Source organism: Leguminivora glycinivorella, chromosome 25 (assembly GCF_023078275.1).
Source record: "Leguminivora glycinivorella isolate SPB_JAAS2020 chromosome 25, LegGlyc_1.1, whole genome shotgun sequence".
Taxonomy (NCBI): Eukaryota; Metazoa; Arthropoda; class Insecta; order Lepidoptera; family Tortricidae; genus Leguminivora; species Leguminivora glycinivorella.
In genome coordinates this window covers 6,019,350-6,043,650 of record NC_062995.1, presented here as the reverse complement: position 1 = coordinate 6,043,650, position 24,301 = coordinate 6,019,350, and the positions used below count along the sequence as shown (strand labels likewise).

The following is a 24,301-nucleotide window of genomic DNA, read 5'->3' as shown; positions in this document are numbered from 1 at the left end:
GTGTTCTTAGCCATGTTTCATGAAATGTCTACTATATCGCGGTCGAGGGTTTTTTCAAAATTTAGAAAGAAAGAAGAAAGAAGAAATTTAGAAAGAAATGTAATTATTTAAGGTATTCCTAATTAGATAACAAAAATCAAACATAAAGGCTTATGGCTTTTTGTTAAGTTTCAAGTACTATCGGGCCTTCGTATTTGGACAGATAATGTTAAGTAGTATGGATAGATTCGAAATTCGAAAGACTAAAAAAGGAAAACAAATAATTCCAGAAGTTATAACAGTATATTTATTTTAAATCGGCACGAATACAAATTATTCAATGAAAGGGACAATACAAAACACAAAAAGAAAGAGACAAGTATAAAATGACGATTAGCGTCTCATGTCGGCAGGGGTGACGGAGCTGCATTTCTGAAAATAAAAACAACTTTATTTATTAAAAATTAAATAACCATACCTACAGTGCTTATGTGTAATACCTATAGTTATGTTCTTTGCACAGTTTATTTTATGTGTAAGGTACAGTAGGGGAAGATTGAAGGGTTTTTCTTGAGGGATAAAACGAAATATCGTCACTACTTTAAAACAAACTTGTATCTTCGTCTGTCAATGAAAAGAAAATTGTAGTAAGTATGTATGGAATGCATATAGACTTACTGCGTTTTAACTTTGAGAAGCAGCGTGAGATACGAGATTTTTTCAAAGTAGTGACGATATGTAGGTACAGTATAACGAAGTATTGGAAGGGTGGCTTTATATCTTACCCCGCATGAGAAACCCTTCAGTCTTCTCCCACCTTACCTTAATTATTTTTTTACTACAACAATTGTTATGTACATTAAAATTAACGATTAATGTAGATTAATTAATTTACTTAATTATTTGGTGAGTAGGTAGGCGTTTTCCAAATTAAATCCCGAATATCGAATCGCTCGTGGTTCAACCATAGAATCCATTCGCTAGCTCGTAGTTCAACCCTAGAATCCATTCGCTAGTTCGTGTTGCAATTCCACACTCGGTTAAAATACAACTTTTCTCCCTTGTATAACAAATAACTATTGATAATCTAATTGACGGACTATGATAATTAGTTTTTTTTGTCGTCTCGCCTATTATAAAAGGCGGTATTTTGTGAACACCAAAGCAGTGAGTTCTGCAGTTTTACTAATATACTGTTCTATACCTCTTGGTATCGAGTTTCAGCGATGATGTACTGCAGCATCTTCACTCCTCGGAGCGGTTCCTCCTCTTCATCATGGATCAGCTTGTACACTTCGGAGTCTTTCAGGTACTCCAGCTTACTCGGCAGCTTCGCGTTAACAATTATTATGTTTAATACTACTATTTATGTTGAAATTATTATGTTCAATACAGTGCTTTATTTAACATGATTAATTGATTATGTTAGAAGACTGTTTTTTTTACAAGCTTTTATTCAACTTGCCTTTTTAGTATGTTAGTGTGCGTCAAAACGTAGAAGCTAAATTTGACCCACTTCCCGGTTGACGATTGAGCTGAAATTTTGCACACATATGTAAATCACGTGACAATGCAATATTATGGTATCATGGAGCTGATCATGATGGAGCAGAAAGGTGGTCATAGGAACTCTGTCATGAAACGTCGTATCCCATCGAGTAAGGGGTTTTTAGAAACGTCTCGGAGAGCAGTAGACGACTGTTGAAAGAAAGGTACAGTCGGCGATAAAAGCTTGTGCCAAAAATGAAATTTTTGCAAAAAACTTATTAACAGTGTTTTTGTTAAAGTATGCAGTGCAGCAGTAATAAAGCTTGTTTGTCAAATTATTTTGGAAAATGTTGTAGGTATTTACAAATTACTTTAGTTTCATTTATTCGTTACAAATGTTACAATGCTGCTATTTATGTTTTTGCTTAGTTTTTTTGTGTAATGATTATGAATTGGTGACTACTGTGTCTAATCGAATTTATTGGATGGATTATCTTTGTGTTTAGCTTAGTCTAAGTGAGTCTTACTGATTCTATGCCTGTTTGATGCGTTTAGGACCTATTTGGGTTTTTGATTTTTCTTACTACCTACTTATTGCATGGTCTGGTCTACAGTGCATTGATTAGTGTTTGTTAGAACTCGATTGTTAAAATGACTAAATAGTTTGCGTATTTTACGATTTCTAATTAAAGTTTTTTCTAGTCTATATTTTTGTGGCATAAACAAATTGAGCTGTGATTGTACGTTAATGCTTGTTAGTGTTTTTCCTACAGACTTGATACCTCTCTATAATCAGCTTCAGCGATGACAGGCGTCAGCAGTTCGACTCTCTTCACCGGCTCTTGTTCCATGCCATGGATGAGCATGTACACCTCCGAGTTCTTCAGGTGGTCCAGCTCAGTCGGTAGCTTTACGTATGTGTTTTAATAGTACTTTTATTATCATTTTAGTATTGATGTAGGGAACAAATCAAATTATTTTATTAAATATTTTTTGGTTTGTTTTTTTTAAGTAGTAACACTACTATATATAAATTGTAGTATTGCTGAGTATTGCGGTGTTTAATACAGTGTTTTTGGTTAACAGTGCTCCTGTTTATGTGTCAGGATATTTTTAACCCCCGACGCAAAAACGACGGGGTGTTATAAGTTTGACGCACAGAACTTAATTTAGATAGAAGAAACAAATTCATATATTTGTATAGGGGCCGAGCGTGTCAAATTTTGTACTGAAGTTGATTCTTGCCTGTAATTTTAAATATGTCTCAGGCTCTTGATTGTTCATAATTTTTGTGTTGTTGCAATTGAATATCACGTAACGAGGCATTTTTTATGTTTTGGTTGACTTCAACTTACAAAAATTGACGCCCGAAAGCTGCAAGCTGCGAGTAAAGACGGACAACTCAGTGGATTTCACTGAGTTCATTTGACACGCTAAGTAGATACGTTTGCTTGATCTATGGTATATATGACATCTGTGGTTTGACGTGTCTGTCTGTCTGTTTGTGTGTGTCTGTCTGTGGCATCGTAGCTCCTGAACGGATGAACCGATTTAGATTTAATGATTCTAATGCGCATCATGTTTTAATATTTGTCATATTAATATAGAGTTATACCTCTCTATAGTCAGCCTCAGCGATGACAGGCGTCAGCAGCTCGACTCTCTTCACCGGCTCTTGTTCCATGCCGTGGATGAGCTTGTACACCTCGGAGTTCTTCAGGTGGTCCGTGGTGATCGGCGGTTTTTCGTACTTCATGAAGTTCACCCTGTATAAAGTACTGTGTTATACTACAATAGTTAATAACTTTCGTTTACTACTAGATATTTTTCTTAAGTTACAATAACGAAAAAGTTATGTTATGTTTACACATAGTTGACATAGTCTTCTAAGCGAATGCTACCCCAAGTATTATAAAATTGGGTGAATCACTTTTTCTTGCCTGTTATTGTCATGGTTACGATCCCCTGAGTCACACTGGTTTTATGCAAAATTATGCTACTTACACTATGCAAGCATGCATGTAGTGTTTGTAGGTGGCAAATTAAGGAAATGGCTTGTTAACACCAGAAAAATGCATGTTTGAATAGTTTAAGTAGCATAATTTTGCATAACACCAGCGTGACTCAGGGGACCCTAACCATGGCAATACCAGGCAAGAAAAAGTTGATTCACCCAATTAATGAACATCGTGTCTGTAGTGCGCAGAAAATTATCTTTATACATAATATGATTCTCTACATATTTCTAATGGCATGGGCCTATAAAAATCCATGGCAGTTTAATTTTTACAATAATTAAACTTTTTTCCCTAGCTAACATGGAAAGCTAGCTAAAAATCACTTAAGCGTGATTATGAAATTTTGAAACGGCAATTATACAGACATCCTTTATGATTTACCTGGGTACTATGTCGCTTATATCCCAGTAGGTATTATGCGTTTCTAAATAGTGTGATTGTATGGGAATGTGCATGCAATGCGTTAAACACAACAAAAAGAACTCACTTCTATAATACGCTCTAAAGCGGTTATTACAGTGTCACGGAGGGTATGGAAGTCTACCAAGTGGCAGTTCGATTCTCTGGAACGTTTGTCATTTTATAAATTTATTTCGTGAAATTGTCTTTGCAGAAATTAGGTAAAGTATAAACAGGTAAAGGTAAGTAGTCACCGTAGCCTATGGATGCTTGCAACTCTATTAAATTACATAGCATATAGTAAATTATAACACATTCCGACTTTTCGATTTTTTTGTGTTCGTAATTGATTGTAATATGTTTTGAAATACATACAACATTTATGGGACTTTATATTATATCAATAGATAAAGGCAAAGAACATAAACACAGAAACATAAGTAGTAAAAGCTGTACTAAAAGATCTTAAGTTTCGGATGAGAGTCTGTTTCTTTCCCTAAGACTAGATAAAAGGTATGCACAACTATGTCAATACCCTTACAATCCTTACCTATACTTCCTAATACCCCTCTGGACGTCTCCCCACGGCCAAATTTTGTTCCAGTTTTCGATCTGCCGCACGCACACATGCAACAAACGCAAAAACCAACACTTAGACACACACACAGACATTAGTATCCTGGTACATATGGGACAGTCAATATAGTCATGTATAGGTACTCTATTTCAAATACGAAGGCCCGATAGTACTACAAACTTAACAAAAGGCCTTATAATTTTTGCCTTTTGTTATCCAATTGGGAGCCCTTCAAGTGGTATGCTTTGGTGCAAACTGCATACAAATAAAGCGAAAGTGCGCGTAAAAAAATAACACACCGAAAAGGTCTGACCTGGTGGCCGATTTTTGGACCGATTTCGTGAATTTCGTTCAATAATATCTCCACTAAGTACTAATGATTTAAATTCTATCTAACAGATAAGAAATCTAACAGAATCGAAAACGAGTGGATTACCACTAGATTTAAAATTACTGTGTGTTCTTTTTCAAAAACAGTATTTTGTCGTTTTTCACAGAGTTTCAAGCGCGAATTCATGCGTTCGAAATTCAAAAATCGGTCCCTTCCCCTGGTATCTTTTGTTGTCACTAATCCTATTGTTACTTAAAGCTTAAATGACCGGCTCAAGTGCTATCGGCCCGATGGCATCGGGCCTTCGTATTTGAAACGGAGTACACTGATGTGAGAAAAGGCATTTTTTTTAAATAAGGTGCTACGGTGATACATTTAAGATTATTACGCTAAAATCAATTACTGTTAATATTTATTTTGCTAAATCTATAACCAGGATAAAAATCATTTCTATGAAATTGTAACGGACTTCATTATTCAGTTACGGCTTTTAGGATTCCGTACCTCAAAAAGATTTTTTTAAATAATATATGTCCCATATAATGTACCAGTATCAATGTACAACAACATACATCAGTAGGTATTAGTTAGGTATATTCAAATGAAGATATTTCCTGCAATGTACAACACAAAACATATTAAACAAATATACAAATGTACACAAATGTTACAAAGTAAATACTAAAGCGATTGGAAACAGCCAACTGACATGAAAATGATACAACACAATTACAAAACACAAATGTACAACATATAACATAGATTCTGAATGATGAAATGAAAAGCATATAAAAGACACATTATTCTAAACTTAACAGCGATAATATCTAGTTAAGCGAGGGAAACTCAATATAAATCCAGTGCTGACAAATTTTTGGACTAATCATCATCCTCCTTGCGTTATCCCGGCTTCATCTACGGCTCGTGTATTGAGAGCCCGGGGTCCGCTTTGACAACTAATGTAACGATAAAACCTTGATTTTGCTAGATCAGCGTAGAGAGAAAACCTACTCCTTTTGCATAAAAAAAGTATTTTCCCCTCACTAGCTCGGAAACACGTGTTTTGTCCTTTAATACCAGCGGGTAAAAACGCATTTTATCCACTAGTGGATAAAGTAATTTACCTTGAATAAAGTCAAATTAAAAACTGCTTTAAAATTGATATAAGTAGATGAATCTAGTAATAAAGATGATTTACCACCTGTGGAAGCAGTTATAAACGCATTTTTTGCGTTGTAGTTTCCTCGCTATAGTGATGGGAAAAGTTTTGTGTTACATTCGGGTGCAAATGTATTTTACTTCTCGTGTGTTAAAAAACTCGCAACTTCAGGATTCTATTCTCGAACCACTCGCTTCGGTCGTGGTTCAACTATAGAATCCTTTCACTTGCTCGTTTTTCAATTCCACACTCGGCGTACAACTTTGCCCCCTTGTATAACAAATAACTATTTCCGGGGGAGAGGGCAAGTTATCTCTGCAGCTTGTAAGCAAAGTCTATTACTTAGGAATAATATTAATATTATTCCTAATTTTAGCAAAAACCTAAAATAATATACAAATACATACTCGTATATATTTACACATAAATATAAGAATAAGCAAATATATAATTTTTGAAACGCAATATCCGACAGTTTTACACATTACTTTGTTTAAAAATTGCAGTAGGCAAATAAAGCCTGTGTTTATTACAGCGTTCCAAAAATCAAGCAAAAATAAAGCTATTAAATAAACTGTACATGGAAAGCGATAAAAGAACCTTGTGTCGCAAATAAACTCTACAAAGTCCTTTAAACGTTAGCAGCTCTACAAAGTGTAATTTTAAAACGCATTTCTGGCAAAATATACAAAGCTAAAGATGTAGACAGCGACATCATTTAAAAGCATTCGTTAGTTAAAACCAAAACATTCAAAGCTATTACGATTTGAATTTGGAAAGTTTGAAATACGTACCTCTATATATCTTTAATAATTAAGTAGTTTTCCATGCCCATAGGGTCCTTAATCCCTATTATTCAAGTGTAATAAAATGAGGTCCTATACAATCAAATTTTCAACGGAAATTTAATAATATAAAATAGTATTATAGACTTTACACATGGAAAGTTACATAATACCTACATGTAGAGCTGCTATATTATGTGTATGGGTATGACCAACCTCTCGTCGTATGGCAGATGAACGCTTTCGTATGTATTCCTATAAAAATGAAACACATGAATAAAATAGAAAATGAACCAATCTGTTACACAATTTCAAACAAAATGGGTTGAATCCTACACCACTGTTAGAACCATTTCACAGTCAACGTCAAAAGTGACTTCTATGTCCAATGATGCAAGATGTCAATATGACAGGGTTCTGGCCTAGGATACAAATTGATTGACAGTACGGTGACAAATGTCGATGTGAATAAACTAAAATTTTGTAACATTGCATTGAGACATGTGTCACCTTACTCGTTCTGTTTGAAAAATAATTGCTTAGCTTAAAAAAAAGTCTAAATTTTAATAAAACTTCATTATGTTACAGTAGGTACGTAAAATAAGCAATATTTATTGTGTGACGGACTGTCAAAATGATTATAATAATGTACAAAATGTTTTCTAACTTTAAAACTGTCGTACTGACGATTTAAAATTAACGATTTAAAAATTAAATTACTCAAGAAAGATAAACTCTAATATGGTGAAATTTTGTTATACATAATTAGAACTGATTTATTCTGTTCTAGAAAATGAAAATGCGCAAAACTAGACAAACACTAAGTTATGTTCTATTTTTTTCGTTTCGTCTACTGAAATCACCGATGCTATACTCTATTTCAAATACGAAGGCCCGATAGTACTTGAAACTTAACAAAAATGGGTCATAATATTTTCCCTTTTGTTATCTCATTAGGTGCATTTCGATACGAGTAAGGCAAAAGAAAGCAAAAGTACATGTAAAAAAATACCACGTATAACCTGGGGCCCATTTCTCGAAGCTATTACAATTTACAAGTGGTTGTCAAAGTCTAATATGACAAGTTGGAAAGAGACTTGCGCTTGTAACTTGTATCTTTCAGTTTTGAGAAATGGGCCAAAGGCATATTTTGTTTTCACAAATCCTGTTGTTAACGCCTAATGACCGTCTCAAATGCTATCGGGCCTTCGTATTTGAAATCGAGTAGGTATACAGCTTAGCAAAAAAGAGAAGATATGGAACTATTTTTTTTTATCATAGCAACACTTAACTGTTCTCATAGAAAAGTGTCAGAATGGTTGCCACACGCAAAGCGGTTTGCATAGACGGTGGCGACCTGTTATTTTCTACTCTTTTTTTGCCTGGCTGTATTCTATTAAACATAACTTAGTAACTATAAACCATAGAGGAATAAGTAAGGGAAGAGTTGTAACTCCATACATCAGTAAATGCGGGTTATTTGTATAGTCATGGTTAAGTGACATCTAGCGACAATCACGCGTCAATCACGCGTCAACTAGCGTAAATTATCAGTAGTGCTAAATGTCGCGACGAACGAAAAGTCTAATACTCACCATTTTTTAGCTAATATTACAATAGTATTAATCAGTATTCTGTTTTCAATTCCTTCTGCTTGTAATATAAGTTGTAAAGTGTTCTAATATTAATTTTTTGGCAGACGAGACACAGTTGCCACCCAGGATCGAGTAGTGGTACTGATAATTCACGCTATTTGACGCGTGATTGTCGCTAGATGTAACTTAACTATGCCTATACAAATAACCCGCATTTACTGATGTGTGGAAGTTACAACTCTTCCCCTACTTCTTCCCCTATGCTATAAACAGTACCCCAGTGCTTTCCCCTGTATCATCTCTGCCTGAGCCGTCAAAGTCTCAGCGATGAAAGCGTCGTTGTAGGCGTCCTTCGGCTTCCTCCATTTGCGGCCTCCGGGGAGTACCACGGGCCTCTCGGAGGGCGTGAGGGGCCCGAAGGCGGGCTTGGGCTTGCCGACGCGGGGCGTAGGCCTCTGCTTCAGCTGCCTGGCCTCCTGGTCTAGCTGGAGGTCCGCCATTAGCTCCTGTTTTGGGGGTTGGGGGAGAGATATGGTTAGGTTTTGATACGACGTTTTTTTTTTTAGAATCAGCCTGAGGGAAGTGACATTATAATGTGGCTAATTTACAGTATGTGTTTTAACAATAATTTTTGATGGAAAGTTAAAGTACCGTTAAAAATATTTTTTATAGAAATTGTACTTTTTTAGAACATACTATTGTGGTTATGTTTTGTTACGACTATTAAGAGTTTTTTTTAGAATCAGCCTGAGATAAAGAGACATTTTGATATTTTTAATGTGAAAAATTTTACGGTATCTGTTTTGACAACAATTTCCGATGGAAAGTAGTATCGTTTAAAACATTTTTCGTTGAAACTGTACCTACTTTTTTAGAAAAATACAAGGTGTTTTGAAGATGATTATTAGTTATTATTAGTACTTTCACAAAATACACTATCATAATAGCTACAGGAAAAACTCTGCATAGTGACTAAATAATTTCTTAATGCACCGCCTACAATCTCTGTCTTGCCCAAAGGTTGACTGGTAAATAATGCCTCATTGCATTAAGTTCGCCTTTGGTACATTAAGTTATTTTGTGCAATAAAGTTTAAATAAATAAATCGTATAGTTGCGGCCTCCCGGGAGTACCACGGGCCTCTCGGAGGGCGTGAGGGGCCCGAAGGCGGGCTTGGGCTTGCCGACGCGGGGCGTAGGCCTCTGCTTCAGCTGCCTGGCCTCCTGGTCTAGCTGGAGGTCCGCCATTAGCTCCTGTTTTGGGGGTTGGGGTAGAATATGGTTAGGTTTTGATACTACTTTTAAAAGTTTATACCCCTCATTTGCCAAGAGTTGCACTGAAGCTTTAGTAGTTTTATATGCTCTGTCTACCCCTTTATGGGAGACAGGTGTGATTGTAAGTAGGTATCAGTGGCGGCTGGTGAAAATTTCTGCTACGCAACACTGAGCAAAAAGAAACCTATCTACATTAGGTACTTTACTCCTAATCAATTTTAGGCAAGCCGGTGGTAATCGGCTTGTATGGACCAGCCGCTGCTGGTAGGTGTTAAACGTTTTTTTGAGAATCAGCATGAGGAAAAGTGACATTTTAACGTCGAAAATTTTACGGTATATGTTTTGAGAATAATTGATTTTCGATGGAGAGGGAGAGTAGTACCCGTTCAAAACATTTTTCATTGAAACTGTAGGTACTTTTTTAGAACGTACCTACTGTACTATTAGGATCCTAAAAATTAACTACCCATAAGGTGTTTTGGGTACTTCAGATTTTTATCTGTAGATACTTATTTGTATTATGATGATGTATTTGATGAAAATACTGGATTACTATTAAGAAATCGAAACGCTAAGTAAATTAATAATTATTTCGTGTGTGTCTTGCATGAGGCTATATTTTTTCTGTATCGATACTTAAACATCGACGCGAAAATCAGAAATCTATCGATAGTTGAAATAAAACGTTAGTTATTTACGCATGAAGCATCTATGATGTAAATACTGTGGATGTAAATACTAATGTATAGGTGAAACAACTATGTATAGCCGAACAAATATGTTTTTCACTAGAAAAAAAAAACAAATTTTATACACCGTGTTTTTTTTGTTTTCCGTTAAATTCGACACGTCGTTAGGTTCATTATCAGGAACCGTCCTGTATATCAGTTTTAGTTAAATTTTCAAAAAAAAAATGTCATCATTTTCATACATAATAAAATGAATTTATTATATTCGTGTGAGAGACCCTTAAGAATGACATTCAAGTTAGAGTCAAGTGATTGAAGGCACTTGTCAAAACAAATATCATCAGGAATTGGTAAAGGCTGTGACACACGTGTTCAAAAATTATCTTTATTTTTTTAATAATACAACCGAAAGAGTTATGACGCTAGTTTTTTAGAGAAATTATTGTATTTCATATAATGAATCTTCCCTTAAAGTTAACGGAATTCAATAAAAGCAGGGTGTAACATTAACACCTATTTTCTTTTATTTATCAAAAGATACTTACTTAAATACTAATTTCATATTGAAACGCGAAGAACGGTTTATCTGCCACCGTTGTCGCTCGTTTACGTTTATATTATTTTCAAAATTTACCCCTTTTTTCTAGTGACAAAAATGGCTTGACAGACTATTTGTATCTTGTGTATGTGGTTTTAATTATACAGTATGTAAACCAACGAAAACCATTTACTGAAGCCTGTTAATATTTAAGTTACACAGAGCAACTTTTACTATGGGACCAACACCCAAAACGCGAAATAAAAATTTGCTCTCCCATAGGAAATACTTACTATAAAATAAAACTACCTAATGAAACTGTCGAAGATAGTTTCGATTTCGGGGTTGATCCCATAGTAAAAGTTTCTCAGTATCACCTGGACATTTACGGGTTACAGTAAATGGTTTTCGTTAGTTTACATACTGTAAAATGTAGATCGATACCTATATTTGTACTATAAATGAACATATATATGCCCATGAGTTCACACTATTGCGAACCTTTTTGTCTTCCCTCTTAGGTCCGTTAGATGGCGTTAGCGATGGTCTCTGCTTCGGGGACTCTTCTTTCTGAGGATACGCCATTACTTTCTAGAGTAGTTGAGATAATATTATGTTTATTAGGCACAGCCACCAAAAGAGACTAATCTATGAGCTATTGGTGATAGAAATGAACAGAAGTTCGCTCCCGTGTAAATAAAAGTAAGAGCGAGCAATGAGCATTTCTTTTTTTTGCCATTTCTTTTATTTTGATTTTTTTAGGGAATTTTAGATCAATTGTACTCAAAATCACGAGTACTTTCAATCTCACTGGGAGACAAAGTGTCCCAGAATTTATATACATTTTTGTTACTTTCCTCTTTTGTTACCCCACACAACATGTATGGAAAATGGTAACAAAATAAGAAAAAATCGTATGGGACAATTTTTTTAACCACTAGGATTGAAGAAGCTGGTGATTCTGAGTAGAAATACCATATTTTTTTTCCAAAAATATCACATTTCATAAAAGTGGCGAAAAAAAAGACATGCTCTCATAGTTCATCGCTCGGCGTCGAGCTATCATTGTGTCTCATTTTATTCACACGGGAGCTATCATTGTGTCTCTTTTATTGACATCGCCGATAGCTGATAAAGATATCGATGACCGATGATTGTTTTTGATTTTCAGATTGTTCTGTTTTTTTTCATCTTGTCCTTTTTCCAGTTTTTTCTGTAAGAGCGTTTTCATATTTCACATTATCCGATCCGATAGCGGATGTAGGAAGGATGTAAAGCTCTCTACAAATGTAAAAGATGACGCCTTTCGATCGTTTCTAGTGTAACATTAGGCACTGGTCCCATTGCGAGCTAGTAAACTATGAGCTATCGGCTATAAAAACGAACAAAAGATAATCACTCCCGTGTAAATAAAAGAGACACGGCGATATTCATAGTTACTCGCCCAGCGGTGAGCTATTAATATCGCCGTGTCTCTTTTATTTGCACGGGAGTGCTTATCTTTTGTTCGTTTTTATAGCCGATAGCTTATAGCTTACTAGCTCGCGGTGGGACCAGTGCCTTAACAATGATTAGGCACTAGTCCCACCGCGAGCTAGTAAGCTACGAGCTATCGGCTATAAAAACGAACAAAAGATAAACACCCCCGTGCAAATAAGAGACACGGCGATTTTGATAGCTCACCGCTGGGTGAGTAACTATAAACATCGCCGTGTCTCTTTTATTTACACGGGAGTGATTATATTTTCTTCGTTTTTATAGCCGATAGCTCATAGCTTACTAGCTCGCGGTGGGACCGCCTTAGAGCTTAGGTATGTGTGTGTAAACTTCAAGTTTTTCTACATCAACAAAGTTTATCTTTTTCTTTAAACGATAGAGTGACATTTTTTAATTTTGTATAAATAGGTGACAGTCGAACCTCATGTTCCTCAGTTTTAGGTGCATCTGAAGGAATCAGCGATGGTCTCGGTTTCATGTGTTTGGGCTCTTTCTCCAGAAGAAGACTCTCCATTAGTTCCTGTTATTGATTAAATTTTGGGTTTCTTTATCACGAAATACGAATATATTGTTTAAAGTGACTGTTTATGATCAAAACACTGTTTTGTTGAAATTGGTAACTTGCAATTTTGCTTGGTAAAACAGTCAACTGGTTTAATTTTAGCTAAAAAAATCTGACAAAAAAATTATGTGCCTACTTATTCTGGATTCGTAAATATTGTAATATGAATGTTTGCTGAATAAGTTTATTTAAAATGTAAGCAAGAGTGGGTAATAATACAAAAGAGAAATCAGTAATGATTTAGAAACTAAAAAGTATAATAGCTAAAGCAAAAATGTCAAATGAGTAACTTAATGCCCTATGAAACGTAACTTGACTAAAAATCTCATAATATTGTAAAATGGCGAAGCTCAAAAATAGCACACTATTTCGATAAACTTTATAGCATCGGTGCGTCCCTATCATATCACACTTACAAATAGTGCGAAAAGGACGGCCTGACGTTATAGCGTTTATCACGCGACCATGATTGCCTGCTAGATTTTCTACTATGAATCGACACACAAAGACTCACATTAATAAACCTAAGAGCTATCTCGTGGGGCGTCTCCTGGAGATTCTCGAACTCTTGCTCAAGCGGTTCATTCGTTAATTCCTGTTGTTACAGTTTTAGATTATTTAATATTCTGTTCGTCTGTGTCCGTGTAAATTTTTAACGCGTAAGTGCGTTTTCACATTATCCGATCCGATATCGGATGTCGGACCGATATCCCATACATTACGGGCGCCATCTTGGATTTTTTCTATTAAAATTCTCCCTACTTCCAATATCGGATCGGATAATGTGAAAACGGACTAAGGCACTGGCCCCACTGCGAGCTAGTAAGCTATGAGCTATCGGCTATAAAAATGAATAAAAGATAATCACTCCCGTGCAAATAAAAGAGACACGGCGATGTTTATAGTTACTCGCCCAGCGGTGAGCTATTACAATCGCCGTGTCTCTTTTATTTGCACGGGGGTGCTTATCTTTTCGTTTTTATAGCCGATAGCTCATAGCTTACTAGCTCGCGGTGGGAACAGTGGCTAGGGTTAGGTTTAAAAAATAATTTCACCACCTTTCTTCCCGTGAGTGTTTAAGAAGTCGACTGTGAGATATGAGTTCAATTTAGTCGTGAACGACAGGTTAGCAACCTGTCACTGCCATATCAATATCACATGTTTTCTTTCAATCCATGAATTGATGATTTGGCACGGAAACTTGAGCAGTTTCACGTGCTCTGCCTACTATTTGTTTTTTTTTGGGAATAGGTACATGACAGGCGTGAGTTTATGTATGTGAGTGTATGTATCTTGCTTGGATTTCAGTATCGGATAAGCCACATATTCATCGATTTACCTAACTTATCTGCATAAGCGAGTGCCCTCTAACCATTTAATTAAATAGGTTCGTAATTACCTACATACGAATTACAGCATAGTCTTTAATATGTGTGTAAAATGGAGGTTACATAAAACCCATATTTTGTTAAATTAGAAGAAAGACCAATATCTCGGATATATCCAAAGCAGAATTGCCTGTGGAGCTCGTGTGGGATTCGTGTACTACAGTTTAAGTGAGCTCTCATAAAATTTCTGAAATTGGTAAATATTGTTCAGCTTTTGTTCACAAAAAAGGTTGCTATCTTTAGCCGTGTTAAAGTTACTTTAATTTAAAGCTAGACATACCTTCTTCTGCTTCTCAATCCTTCTCTGCTCATCCAAGATCTCCTGTTCTTCTCTCTTCATCTTCTCCATTTCTTCAACGCTGCTGTTCACCTGCACCTTTCTAACTTCTTCCTTCGTTTGCTTCACCTGCTCCACCCTAGTTTCCTTGATCTCTTCGGCTACCTTCGTGTGTTTCACTTCTTCCTGGACTCCATTTTCTACGACTTCTTCAATCTGAGTCTCGTCTTTTTCTTCTGTTACGTCTTCGATTGTTGTTTCAGATGTCTCGTTAGTTTCTATAAAAATTGTATCTTTATAATTTACTAAATGTATTTATACGGACAAGAAAGGAAATGTCGTTATATGTACAGACCTTCGACCATCTCAGAAGATTCGATCGCCATTTGGTGTTGTGCCGCTGAGTGGTGGGATTGGGCTTCCTGTAAGTCAGAGTTAGAAATTACAATTAAAACAGTAACATTGAAAAATTACTAAAAACTGGCTCGTCCAAAAAAAAATGTTGCGTGTTCTGTTGTGTGTTCGGGTGTTCCGAACGTCCAAAAAGCAAATCAACTTAAACCTTAGATGCTGTTTTACTCCTGTGATCAATTAACGCTTTTAACATACCTTATGTTAGTTTCTTACCGAAATTGCCGCCAATATGATGAGATAAGACCATTTCGTGGCACCTGCTTTTGTGTCTTTTTTGCTTGTATGTTTTTTTTGTGTGTGTTTGCGAATAACTTATTTCTATTTCTATACCTGCTGAGTGATCTGGCATAGCTGGCGGGTCACCAGTTCCAGGGTCTGCTGGATGACGCCAGGCAGCTGTGCCAGCGCAGCTAGTTGCGCACGCATCTGTGCCAGCTGCTGCTCCAGCGGCGCGTTAGGATCTGAAGATATACATTCTGGTTAATCTTCAAGTCATATGTACACTTAAAGAGCGACCAAGCTCTCTATCGCTGGAACATTCCATGGGCTGGCCCGTACAAACGCATTATATTTTGTGTGTTGCGATTTCCCGGCGTGTAAAGCAGGATACATTCATTATATTCTTGTGGACATCTTTTATTGGCTTACTGTATTGTATTCTAAAATTTTAAGCATTAGTTTTTCTTGTATTGCTGTTGATGCCCCAAAAAAAAAAACATTTTTCTGTACAAAAATTCTGCACATTGCTTTGGATATCCTCTTACACCAGCCAAGTTTTAGAAAATGTGCACGGGACAAAAGTAGACTATTTCATGAACTATGACATAGAATGCTCCTGCTGGAGGATTCGCTGGCCTCTCCAGTTTACCTATCTAACGCATGGGACGTATAAGCACGTCACCAAGATCTTAAAATGAATATCGTCACAGAAATTTTAACTATAAAACTCCCGTGAGACTCAAACATATTTAAAAATATTTTGAGCGAATTACTTACGTGATAAGTCGATATAACGTTCGACATAAAAAAAGATAGAAGAATAAACAACGTCCCGCTCTCGACGTGTAAAGGCGGGGTCGCTACTCTTGAGAATGATCCTCAGAAATGGATTGAAACATGTCGAACGTTATATCGACTTAATCAAAGACTTCTATTTCATAATCACTGAAGAAACTATTTGATTTAGTGTTATTATTATTTATGTATCAAATTGGGCATACCATTAGAGTAGCACTGTTCCTCTTGCAAAAAGGGTAAGGTAGCAAACTATAATGTTCTAAACGTTTTGTCTTCAGCACTCACCAACCATCCCCTCAACATTCTTCATCAACTGTTCAGCTATCCTGTTCTCCATCTCGCTCGCACTCTTGCTAGTCTCTTCTACTCTTGGTATAGGCTCTTCCTTCTTCGTCTCTTCTACTTCTTCAACTTCTGTCTCTTTCGGAGCTTCTGGTTCTGCTTCGGGCACTGGTTCCTCTATAGGTTGTTCGGGAGGTATTTCGATGCCTTAAAAAGGATAAGTAAATTCAGTAGAACATTTTTTAAGATCTAGTTTTTACATTATTTATTACCTATAAATGTTGCTCTTGTTTTGCTCACACATCATGCATCACATTTTTCCTCTTGCTTTTGAATTTGAGCATCTATTCAATTATAATGTTTTTTATAGTAAAGACTTGAACGGATCCCCTAGAATCCGTCCTTTGCTCTTAAAAAATTGTCCTACGAAAATCCCGCGAAAACTCGGCAAATCTCTCGTTTATTTATTAAATCGCTTGTTACTATTTCGTTATTTTTTATTTGGTCAGAGGGGTATTTCAGAAAACTATACACGTTCTCGCCTGACCCCAGGCTCCCATGAGCCGTGGCAAATGCCGGGATAACGCAAGGAGGATGATGATACACGTTCTCGCCAAAGTAGACCTATTTTTTTTTTATAAAATAAGCAACATTTATTAAGCAAAACTTACCTGTCTCTTCCAAATCCGGAACAGCAGTCTCCGGCAAATTGTCAATAGCCTCCAGAAACACTGGCTTCTCCTCCGGGATCAAAATGGGGGGTTCAGCCTCCACGGGGGGTGGGGGTGGTTCGTTGTTCGCTCGCTCCTCCCACGGCAGCGGGCCCGTGTTGAAGTCCTTGGGGTGGGGGGATGGTTTACAATTGAAATGGTATGATGTGACGATTACTTAACCGTTTGAACGCCTAAAATCATACTACTTATAGTGTTGTGTTATATGTGTATAGGTACCCAGAGGTAAACAAGGGTGCAAACTTGCAAAGTTTTTTTTTTTTTTTATAATAGGACATTCTGACACAGATTGACTGAGGCCCACGGTAAGCTCAAGGCTTGTGTTGTGGGTACTCAGACAACGATACATATAATATATAAATACTTATATATACATAGAAAACATCCATAACTCAGGAACAAATATCTGTGCTCATCACACAAATAAATGCCCTTACCGGGATTCGAACCCGGGACCGCGGCGCAGCAGGCAGGGTCACTACCGACTGCGCCAGACCGGTCGTCAAAAGTTTTAGAGTCGACAACGACGGCAACACACATGTAACACCCCTGTGTGCGTAGCTGAATGCACAAACAATATCTCTTTCGCTCTTGCGTATTGGCGCGACAGAGCCAGTTTTCGTTTCGCGTCGTAGAAATGCCATTCGGCTACGGGGCTTGAAAACGGAGTTGCTATGGAAACTGCTTACCATCAGGTGGACCGTATGCTTGTTTGCCATAGCCTTATTAAGACTTCATTGTTGCTCATGGTTACCCTGTAGTCGTGCTTGCACCGTCAAGAAGAATAAAACCTGATTTAGGCACTGGTCCTACCGCGAGCTAGTAAGCTATGAGCTATCGGCTATAAAAATGAACAAAAGCTAATCACTCCCGTGTAAATAAATGAGACACGGCGATGTTTATAGTTACTCGCCCAGCGGTGAGCTATCAAAATCGCCGTGTCTCTTTTATTTGCACGGGGGTGCTTATCTTTTGTTCGTTTTTATAGCCGATAGCTCATAGCTTACTAGCTCGCGGTGGGACCAGTGCCTTAGACGGCGTGCGGACTCGCATGCGATTTTAGTTACATTGCGGGCTGTTGAAGATAGGTACATACAATTTAAGACCATCAAATACCGCAATGTAATAAAACTCGTATGCGAGTTCTCGTACCGTCTAAATGGGCCCTTACTGTAAGTAGGTGTCATGACAATCGCTAATTAAGTAAGTAATTTTGACTTTTGACTTTAGAATCGAGTGTTTGGTATAAAGCGTTCAAAAGGTTAAGGACTATAGCAAATGTTTTGGCGTACGAATATCTTATGTACAAGCAATGGCTGACCATTTTGAATGATACTTTTATTAATACATATGTTTGTATTTTTAAAATGGTGGCGAATTAAAATAATAATAAAAATACAAATAATAATAATGTAAAATAAGGATTATTTATATAGGATTTACATACTACATACTAAGAATCGTACCTCGATTTTTTAGCGCCACCTATTAAATACTATCACAACTACACTAATAATGCCTACAATCTTTTTAGGGTTCCGTAGTCAACTAGGAACCCTTATAGTTTCGCCATGTCTGTCTGTCCGTCCGTCCGTCCGTCCGTCCGTTCGTCCGTCCGTCCGCGGATAATCTCAGTAACCATTAGCACTAGAAAGCTGAAATTTGGTACCAATATGTATATCAATCACGCCAACAAAGTGCAAAAATAAAAAATGAAAAAAAATGTTTTATTAGGGTACCCCCCCTACATGTAAAATGGGGGCTGATATTTTTTTTCATTTCAACCCCAACGTGTGATATATTGTTTGATAGGTATTTTAAAATGAATAAGGGTTTACTAAGATCGTTTTTTGATAATATTAATATTTTCGGAAATAATCGCTCCTAAAGGAAAAAAAAGTGCGTCCCCCCCCTCTAACTTTTGAACCATATGTTTAAAAAATATGAAAAAAATCACAAAAGTAGAACTTTATAAAGACTTTCTAGGAAAATTGTTTTGAACTTGATAGGTTTAGTAGTTTTTGAGAAAAATACGGAAAACTACGGAACCCTACACTGAGCGTGGCCCGACACGCTCTTGGCCGGTTTTTTTTTTCAAAATGTGTATTGACGTGATATCATGATTTTAAAATACAGAAATATGTAAATTGATGTTCTTATAAAACATAAAAATAATTTTGGCCACTTCCAGGCTGCGAACAGCACCATCTAGTTTTAAGACTAAGCGCGTTTTCACATTATCCGATCCGATATCGGACATCGGAAGGATTTCAATGGAAATAATCCAAGATGGCGCCTGTAATGTATGGGATGTCGGATAATGTGAAAACGCACGCTTTTTTGTTGTAGATTTTGTTGATTTTTCTAACACATGTAATTCACAAACTTACAAAAGATAGATTGAAGTAGGTACGAGATTCATTGTTGATATTACATAGCAGTAAGAAAATACATTTACAATAAAATTAATGTTAATGGTACACGTATGAGTGAGTAGGTAGGTACTTACTTTTAGTTAAAAAATCTGGAAACTAGGCTAATGGGTCGAAAATGCAGTATGAGGATATGCAGTAGGAGTCACGGCCCAGCCACGACATTGGTCTAAGCGCGACAGCGGTGAGCGGCGGCCATATATTGGAGCGAGACATGGCGATGGGACTTTTCATTCGCACGTATGGTTGCCGCTCACCCCTGTCGCGCTTAGACCAATGTGGCTGGGCCGTCAGAGTGGAAAAATAATATGAAAGTGACATTTGTCAGTCGACCGCAGCCACCGCGGGATGCCTTCGTGTAAGCCCTGAGTGCACATTAATATTGGACGTGCAAAGCGGGGCGGGGCGTGCAGCGTGCATTTCAAACAGTTGAAGTTCATACAAGTGTCCTGACTCCTGATATCAAGCGTCGACTCAGCCAGTCGACGCTTGATAGCGTGCACGCGGGCGCCCGCCCCGCCGACCGAGCATACACTCAGGCGTTACACTTGAAATTTGTACGTTAGGGCCCATTTAGACGGTACGAGAACTCGCATACGAGTTTTATTATATTGCGGTATTTGATGGCTGTGCCAAATTGTATGTCACCTCAACAGCGCGCAATGTAACTAAAATCGCATGCGAGTTCGCACGCCGTCTAAATCAGGCCTTAGTGTGACAGGGAGGCATATTGAACGTGGTTCGCGGTAGGCCCTCTGCAGTTGCCATCCGAATGTCACCATAGTTTAACTTCGTGCAGATGTAGTGCGTAACCTTTTATGTAGACTTTGACAGCTCCGCCGGTGCAAAACTTATTTGAAATTATGTTGGACTTGAGTACTTGACCCTCCCCTCTTCCCTAAATTCGGGCTTGCATTAATTTAACCTTTGCATAGGCGAGGATAACAAATACGAACTTTTCGGATAAATACAATGGTAAAAGATTATGCATTACATCTGTATCCCTGTAGCAACGTTGTATATAATTATAGCGTTGCTATACCTAAAGAGGTTTCGTTATTTTTTAAAAGGAACGAGAGAATAGGTATTAGGTACCCAGTTAGAGATTTTCATTCAAGTTATTATGTCAATCGCTAGCCAATACCAAGTGGCCATTCAACAAAAAAGGTTGTTTCATTAGGACAATAGTATTAAGACGATTATCGCGAAAAAGGAAAGGGGTCCAAGGTTTCGGACACTTCGTTTTTTACTACTGGTGATCAAGAAAACCGAAGTACTAAACTAAACACCTCTCATCTCAGCCGAGTGTTTGGTCGCCCATTACCCAAAAGTTCGAAAATATAGCAATTTATATGGTTTGGGCATTTTGATACTCATATTTTTTCAAATTCAAATATTGTATTTTAAAAATAATATTTATAAATAAGTATTACCAACGTACTGGGCTATAACTACGTAGTAACTAGGTTCTAACTATAAAAGTGATTTTACGAAGTATATTAAATAAAAATTTAGAATGTTATTCTCATTTAAATAAATAAATAGATTTAGAACATAATAGTGTAGAAATAAATAGTATAGGAATAAAAAAACCATCTACAGGTAAGGTTCAGGAAGGATCCAAACGCATATCGTCCCCATTTCATTCTTACAACTTAATTTATTATTTAACAAATATTGTTACTTTATTACAATTTGTATGTCTGTCTGTCTTCACGCTGTTACCTGAGGTTTGTAATCGGGCGCTACTTTGGGTTTAGGCTGTTTCACTATTTTCACTTTGTAAGGCGACTGAAAAGAAAGAAAAACATATTATTTATTTGATTTTTTCTTAAAACATGTAAATGGCATTCACTTACGCGTACAAAATAGTACATTACGATACAAGTGCGTAAAAAAGGAAGTTCGAAACGAATGGCGATAATTGTTTTAAATCGACACGAGTTACGAATTTTCTTTTCGCACGTGTATCGTACGACGTTTTTCATATACGGAATGAAACCTTTTACAGCATTTAATGTTCGGTGACTGACAGTCCCCGATTTGAATTAAGAATAATACAAACATCAAGGATAACGAATACTTGACGGAGCATTCGAATAGAAGCAGCGATTGAGAGTAAGTAGTTGATTGTAATTTAGCTCGCATGGAATAAAAATAAAATATAGATTAATAATCCCATTTGGAGTGTTTTAATGGATGCCCTTCACCGATACGCCGTCTCTCTTACAGTACATTAGATCATCATCATCATGCTCCTTGCGTTATCCCGGCACTTGCCACGGTTCATGGGAGCCTGGGGTCCGCTTTGACAACTAATCCCAAGATTTGGCGTAGGCACTAGTTTTTACGAAAGCGACTGCCATCTGACCTTCCAAACCGAAGGGTAAACTAGACCTTATTGGGATTAGTCCGGTTTCCTCACGATGTTTTCTTTCACCGAAAAGCGACTGGCTAATATCAAATGACATAACATTAGATATGTACCTACATTAGATATCCAATACATACTAGGTATTAGGTCATCATATTAAATCTTGGCATCAGAGTAACGTGTTACCCTTGCCTATACAAGTATCAAAGTATAAGGTTCAATAGTATTACGTAATTTTTACATTTATGTTTACGTGTTAAAATATTTATAACTCAATTCATAATCATATATCGTATAACATCATACAAAAATATCATAAGTAAAAAAAAAAAAGTAACACCTAATGAAACTAGGTATTGTTTTAGATGATCCAATAGTTACGTAATTGTTTCAGGAATTGTAAATAGCTATAAATGATCATTAAAATCCAATATAAAGTTCACCGTCCACCATTCTGGTTAGCAAATATTCAAAATTAAAACAACAAAAATTTCGGATAAACATTAAGTTACGAAAAAAAAGTATTAAAAATATATTCAATCACCTTTTGACAAACACACACACTGGCACTTTGATGGAGACTGAATAAAAAAAACTTCAACAATTCCATCAGCTGCCAAAATAATTACCTTCTTTTGCTTTATTGAATTGGTGCCAAGGTGAACATCGTCAACAATATCACGCACGTTACTATGTCAATAGTTAATAAGGAAATAATAATAAATGTCGGTAGCAAATAGTGCATGATTCAAAATGTGACAGCCCTAAGTCAGCGCCAAGATTCACACCAACACATTGAAAGATTCGCGCGTAAGTGAACGCGAAACGTAATGGTGTGCGTGTAATATTTGCTTCAGGGTTGTCACCTTATTATTTAATGTGGACATTGTAATATGTTACATATTATGCGTGACCGCGTTGCCATTTTATTGACCTGTGTATCTTTGTAGCTATTCAAATTCAAACTAACGTTCAAGGTCAAATTAATTTAGATTTAAAACAGTCTAATTAGGTGGTTTGCCAAATCTTAATTTTGTAGTATCAAAATATTCTGGAAAATGTAAATTTAATCATGGAGTGAGGTCTCTATATCAACAACATATTTTGTACTGACGTAGGTACTATTTATTGATGGCATGAAACTATCAGTCAGTGTTTATAATATTTTGATACTTAATTCTGGATAACATTTCAGAGCATACTTGCTTTATGTTTAATGCACGCTTTTTATATCTTATATGATAGTTAAGTGTGTTTAAAAAAAAAGGTTGTAAGTTTTAGCCTCCTTATACCCAGAATAATTTTTGTTTTGTTTTTGAATTTGTTACTCTTCATTCTTTGGCTAAAGTTTCAAATTACGAAGATGTACAAAATATTGTACCAGGGTCTCAGGAGGTTAGAGGAGAGAAAATAAAAATAATCTCACCTCTTTTACTTCGTCATCATTAGCCGTCCACCCATGGTATCCAAACTTCGCTTTAGGCACCGGTCGCGCTGGCTTCTGCAAGAACTTGGTCCACTTTCTTTCTTCCTTCTTCTTCTCTTCTTGAGTCTTCACAAACTCCTCGTTCAAAGCCTTGAGGACCTCGGAATCCTTCAGAGACTCCACTATAGGTTTGATCTTCTTGAAATCGACGCTAGAATCATCATTGTCTCGATGCATATGCGATTTTAAAACTCGTGACAGTCTGATTCGCCATTTTGGATTCCGCCATTTTGTTTTTCGCCATTTTGTGTTGCCATGAGTGTGTGGAAGAAAAAGTTTTGTTTTAGTATTTTGTTTCTTTTCTTGTATTTATAGCAAAATTGGCTGGAATAATGTTATGCAGAAGCTTTTTGGTTGCTGATTAAATGTAAAAATGCGTGAAAATAAATGATTTTGGTACTTACAACTGGAATGGTTCCTGAGTCGAGCGAAGTGACTCTGACACTAATACTCTAGCGTAACAAATGTGCTAAAATGTGCAAAGAATGTACTCGTATGTAAATGAACATTTAATGAAGAAATATGTAGTGTAACCTATAAGAGACGAATAAATGTTTTCATCTGAAATGTGAATGGAATGAAAATGTATGTAACTCATGTTGTGTACTTGATTGCAATGATTTTTGATATGGCTGGCAATGGACGAAATGCAGTCTGCTACGAATTTACAAAATAAATATACTGTGGATTGCAATGGATCGGAAAAGCATTTTAATTTTCTGCGCATTTGCACCACCATACATACCAACCGCGACTCTTTTGTTTACCGTATTTTTGCTCAATTAATCCCATATCTGTTATGGCTGATATGCATGGTGGATGGAGTTTTAATAGTTTTCAAACATAAAGTTTGTAAGGTAGGGTAAACTCGCCTCATTCGGTGACACGCCTAATTCGGTGAAACAACCAAAATCATCTTTCGGAATAGTGCTTCAAAGCTTGTATCACCGAATTAGGCGTGTCACCGAATGAGGCGAGTTTACCCTATAGCAAGACATTGACATACATC

General features: G+C 36.6%; 1 protein-coding gene across 1 annotated transcript in view; it reads right to left on the bottom strand.

The window, feature by feature from the left end:
- Nucleotides 1-263: 263 nt before the first annotated feature.
- The window catches only part of LOC125239518 (titin-like), a 57,068-nt gene continuing 33,030 nt past the window's right edge, over nt 264-24,301 (bottom strand). The window contains exons 8-24 of the mRNA XM_048147131.1: nt 23,233-23,494; nt 21,158-21,223; nt 16,941-17,106; nt 16,273-16,476; nt 15,301-15,431; nt 14,912-14,978; nt 14,560-14,834; nt 13,406-13,486; nt 12,751-12,849; nt 11,334-11,423; nt 9,449-9,584; nt 9,346-9,356; nt 8,608-8,837; nt 3,083-3,233; nt 2,250-2,375; nt 1,184-1,309; nt 264-411 (exon numbers count right to left, since the gene is read on the bottom strand). Coding sequence (XP_048003088.1) covers nt 373-411; nt 1,184-1,309; nt 2,250-2,375; nt 3,083-3,233; nt 8,608-8,837; nt 9,346-9,356; nt 9,449-9,584; nt 11,334-11,423; nt 12,751-12,849; nt 13,406-13,486; nt 14,560-14,834; nt 14,912-14,978; nt 15,301-15,431; nt 16,273-16,476; nt 16,941-17,106; nt 21,158-21,223; nt 23,233-23,494 — 2,260 coding nt within the window. The 3' untranslated portion in view covers nt 264-372. The remainder of the gene's footprint in view (nt 412-1,183; nt 1,310-2,249; nt 2,376-3,082; nt 3,234-8,607; nt 8,838-9,345; nt 9,357-9,448; nt 9,585-11,333; nt 11,424-12,750; nt 12,850-13,405; nt 13,487-14,559; nt 14,835-14,911; nt 14,979-15,300; nt 15,432-16,272; nt 16,477-16,940; nt 17,107-21,157; nt 21,224-23,232; nt 23,495-24,301) is intronic.